Source organism: Echinops telfairi, unplaced genomic scaffold, assembly GCF_000313985.2.
Source record: "Echinops telfairi isolate 266 unplaced genomic scaffold, ASM31398v2 ScPeMD7_7463;HRSCAF=8501, whole genome shotgun sequence".
NCBI classification, from domain to species: domain Eukaryota; kingdom Metazoa; phylum Chordata; class Mammalia; order Afrosoricida; family Tenrecidae; genus Echinops; species Echinops telfairi.
In genome coordinates, this window is record NW_022111363.1 from 3,037,237 (window position 1) to 3,041,828 (window position 4,592).

The window sequence follows — 4,592 nt, forward strand, 5'->3', positions numbered from 1 at the left end:
AGGGGCAACCTACCCTCTTATTCGGTGCTTTCTCTTACCAAGCTCAGCCCCTGGCTTCTTCCTCTTTGCTCACTCTGGGAGAACAGGGAGACTCAAGAGCCGCTCCCGATAACTGGAATTGGGCGTTGTTCGGGAACCAAGCCAAGAACTTGAACTCTGCTGAGGAATGGGATCTGGGCAGCTGCTGACCCTCCAGCAGGGCTGACAGCCAGCTCCCAGGGTGCCGGGCTACCTGGGGGAGTGCGTCTCCGGTTCCTGACAACGGGCAGTCTGTTCAGTCCTTCCTGCCCCATTCCTCTCCCGCTGTTTGTGCCGCATCCCCGAGGTCTTTGGTAACCCTACCTCTGCCCAGTTCTGCAGTTGCTGCAGCCTTCAGGCCTTGCCCACCCGCCGCCAGAGCGGCATTCCTCTTGCAGCGTGGAAAGTCGACGCGGGTCTGATTTCTTTCCTTCGCTCATTTTCTTTCAGGTCCCTGGAGCTGAGCTCTTCGGACCTACATACCAGCAAGACTGGCTTAGCCTCATCACTGGAAAGTTTCTCTGGGTCTTCTGACTCCAGCTCCATTTCTGAACAAAACCACCGCTTTTCAGAAACACGCGCCATCGTCATGCCTGGGAGCCGGCCGGACTTCACCAGGCTGGCTCCCGGCCCCTTGTGCTTCCCTGTGCATGACCAGGCCTCCGGCTACCTTGCTTTTCCTTTATTCGAGTAAGGTGCCTCTCTCCTGGTGCCCTCGCTTCTTCCCTCTTGGTGATGCTGCTCCTAGCACCCCTCCTCCCCCACCTTCGTTCTTCCTTCTTGCTGTGATTTTTTCCCCTCCCCTTCCTGGCAACCCTCCCTGTCCCAGGGTGTCGCTCGGTTTTATGAATCACTAAAGGGTTTCTGTATTACGAATCCAGGGATAAGGACAACGTGTTTCTGTTCAGAGCTGGCGCCCTGGCCAAGCCCATGTCTTGACTGCGTCTCAGCTTCATCTGCTCCCTTGCTCTTTCCATGCTGCCCCTCGGCTCCGTGGCCAGCCCCTCCCTCAGAGAAGGAGGCACTTTCCCCAGTTCGGTTCCCTAGCTCTTTCGACGGTTCCCACAGCTGGCTGGAAACTGGCAGCTCACATGTTACAGGGGCAGTCTTTTCCCTGGTAGTCCCCAGATCGCTGTGCTGGTTGTCATTTTGTGGAAAGGGCACAAGATCTACCGGTCAGGAAAGTTCTACTTCCTGGCTGTGCAACCTTGGACCAAGTGCTGGACCTTCCCCAAGCCTTGAAGGCCCCAACGGCAAAGGGGAAAAACCCAAAAGAATTTTGTGCAGGAGAATGAATAAGCAAGAAAACAGTCTGCCGTCTCTTTTAACCCTTCAAAGGCAAAGGGCCCTGCAACACAGAGGCATTTGGGTCAGCGTCTGTCTTTGGTGCTGCCTTATGGAGAACTACAAGCTGCCAAAGGTGTGTGAAATTCTCGTGGTAACATCCGGCTAAAATAGGAGGCAGGGCTGTAGGAATTCTCCTTCTTGTCTCAGAGTTGTAATGGACTCAGTCCTCGTCCCAAGCGGCCCCAGGGAGTTGCTTCTGGAGGTGGAATCAATCACAGCATGGTGGTTTCTACATTCACTTCCCAGGCAGACCTGAAGCCGGTTAAAACAGGGTGTGTGGGGGCCCAACCCAAAGCAGGCTGGGCCCTTTCAGGCACCACCTCTTCTGGCCCAGCCCAGGCGGTTGAACGGAAAAGTCCGGAGTTTGGAACTTGGGTTCAGTGGTGCTGGTAGGAGAGAGGGCGGGAGGCAGGAGGGGAGGAGGGTGCTGGGAGCGGAGGCCCCACCCTTCTTCATTCCAGCAAGTGCAGGGCCCAGAGGGGATGAGTCACAGGTGCGTGCGGGCGCTCAGATTTCCAGATTTCCGTAGGTGAGGGACAGACGCCTCTCTCCAGACAAACGTGGAGCCCGCTCTCTCTTCTCCCCCGCAGCAGCCTTGACCCGGGGTTGGAGGCCTGGTCGGCCCGGTCTGGTCCCCGTCCGGGGCCAGCGCGGGGCTTCCCCCATGTATGACCAGCGCCTTGCTCGGGTGCTGCTGCTGCTGCTCGGCCTACAGCTCTCAGGTAAGGAGCTTCGCCTGGCTTCCCTCGGTGGGTGCCACCGACCCTGCAAAGGTCGCTGGTGTGCGGGTGCTCGGGCGGGGGTTTGTTTGGAAGCCTGGGCCGCTTCTGCCCTGCCTCATTTTAGCTTTGACTTTGCGGAAACTTTGGCGAGCTGTTTTTGGGTAACTGCTGTGGGACAAACAGGTTTAGGTGTGTTTGGTCGGCCAGTTGATTGAGGCACACAGAGGGCTTTCTAATCTCCGGTTACACACGAGGTTTTTCTGTGTGTGTGTGTGTGTGTGTTCGTTCTCAACCTCCAAGACAAACCGCATTGGGCGCTGGGCTCCTGTGTGTGGATCTTGTCCGGGGACTCTGGGCAGGTCCGGCAAGCTGAGATTGTTTAAGAAGCCTGACTCTCAGTGGTTTCGAAACTTGCCAAATGTAAATGTAAATATTGGCGTGGAACGTACCTCGTGGCAGAAAGGTTCCCGCGGCACAGATGAGCACACACTGCCTGTGGGGAAATTAACGCCATTTCTGCAGAAGACTAGAAACAGTATGACACCCCCAATGAAGACCCTTTCTGCTAGGGGTCTGTATACCCCAAGTAAAACCAAACTGACTGCCATCGACTCTGGTTCATGGTGACCCTATAGGACAGAGTAGAACCTAAGGGTTCCTGACGCTGCAATCTTTCCAGGAGTGGAGAGACTCATCTTTCTCCTGCAGAAGAGCTGTGGGTTTGAACTGCTGACCTTGTAGTTAGCAGCCCGATGTGTAACCCTGAATACCACCAGCGCCCTCTGCACACAGTACTTCATGTTTAATCTTAACACATACTGCAGTGCGTAACCAATATATATATATGCGTAGATATGTATATATATATGTTTCTGCTTTCAATTTCATTGCCAATCTTTGTAGTTTGATACAATAGTTTTGACGCGGGTACCAAACGGCCAGGGCCTCATAGACGAGTGTGTAACGGTTGCATAAGGAGAAAGTCTGCAACCTTGAGAGATGGGGGCGGGGGCACCGCGATCCCACGTGACGCTCTACCCAGGCATTGATTTGATGTGTCAGCGCGACACCCTCTAGTCACCCGCTTTTCTCCATTGCAGCTTTTGGGCCGACAGCAGCCATGGAAATTTACACCCCCCGCGTGCTGGAGGCTGTGAACGGGACTGACGCTCGGTTAAAATGCACTTTCTCCAGCTTCGCCCCCGTGGGCGACGCTCTTACAGTGACCTGGAATTTCCGTCCTCGAGATGGGGGGCCTGAGCAATTTGTAAGTAGGTTATCACCATCTTCCAGGGACACCCTTGCTTAGGCAGGGCCCAGCGGGAAACCATTCTTGGGGCGGAGGTTGATGAAGGGAAGGAGGTTCTGGTGAGAGGGCTGCCGAGGGAGCGGTTGGCGCATCGGTGCGTCTCTTCTGCTTCCATCACCTTGCCTTGCCCAGAGACTGGCTAGAAAAGAGTTCCTGCCATTTCTCCTCTGCAGGTATTTTACTTCCACCAGGGGCCCTACGGTGCCAGGATAGGGCGCTTCAAGGACCGGGTGTTCTGGGACGGGCATCTTGATCGCTACGATGTTTCCATTATCCTCTGGAAGCTGCAGTTCGATGACAATGGGACCTACACCTGCCACGTGAAGAACCCACCAGATGTTGACGGGCTGATAGGAGAGATCCGGCTCAGTGTGGTCCAGACCGGTGCGTGTGCCGGGGAGAGGGGTTTTGGGGCATTTGCAGGACAGGGAGGGGTGATCTTTTGTGATAACTGGCCCTTTGGAGCTGGGAACTTTAGAGAGAGACCGCAGAGTCCCGAAGTTAAAAAAGACAGGCTTTGTTTGGTTGCAGAGTGGAACAGAAAAGGGAGGAAAGGGATCCAGGCAATGTTACAAAAATGGCCCCGTGAAGGGGAAAGGGGGAGGAAGCAACTCTCAGATGAGAGGCTGACAATAGGCCCATTGATTCCTTCCTTCCTTCCAAAGAAGCTTACTGAGCGTCTGCCCTGTGCCTGGCGCCGTCCAAAGTGCCATCTCATTGAATCTTCACAACCACTCAAGGAGGTAAAGACCAGTCATTGTAGCCAAAGCGTATTTTTATTATTTCTTAATCATTGTATTGAGGGCTCATACAACTCTTATCACAATTCATACACACATCAGTTGTGTAAAGCACATTCATTAAAGTACATTCATTACTCTCATCCTTCTCAAAACATTTGCTCTCCACTTAAGCCCCTGGCATTAGCTCATTTCCCCCCTCCCTTCCCGCCCCCCCTCCCTCATGAACTCTTGATAATTTATAAATTATTTTGTCATATCTTATACTGTCCGACGTCTCCCTTCACTCTTCTGTTGTCCATCCCCCAGGGAGGAGGTTAAATGTAGATCCCTGTAATTGGTTCCCCCTTTCCACCCCACCCTCCCTCCATCCTCCTGGTATCGCCACTCTCACCACTGGCCCTGAAGGGATCATCTATCCTAGATTCTGTTTCCAGTTCCTATCTGTACCAGTGT

The 4,592-nt window shown here is 54.0% G+C and overlaps 1 protein-coding gene across 1 annotated transcript in view; it reads left to right on the forward strand.

Annotated features, from left to right (window-relative positions):
- Positions 1-1,823: 1,823 nt before the first annotated feature.
- Positions 1,824-4,592, forward strand: part of MPZL2 (myelin protein zero like 2) — a 12,344-nt gene continuing 9,575 nt past the window's right edge. Inside the window, exons 1-3 of the mRNA XM_004712845.2 lie at positions 1,824-2,087; positions 3,188-3,354; positions 3,570-3,780. Coding sequence (XP_004712902.1) covers positions 2,030-2,087; positions 3,188-3,354; positions 3,570-3,780 — 436 coding nt within the window. The 5' untranslated portion in view covers positions 1,824-2,029. The remainder of the gene's footprint in view (positions 2,088-3,187; positions 3,355-3,569; positions 3,781-4,592) is intronic.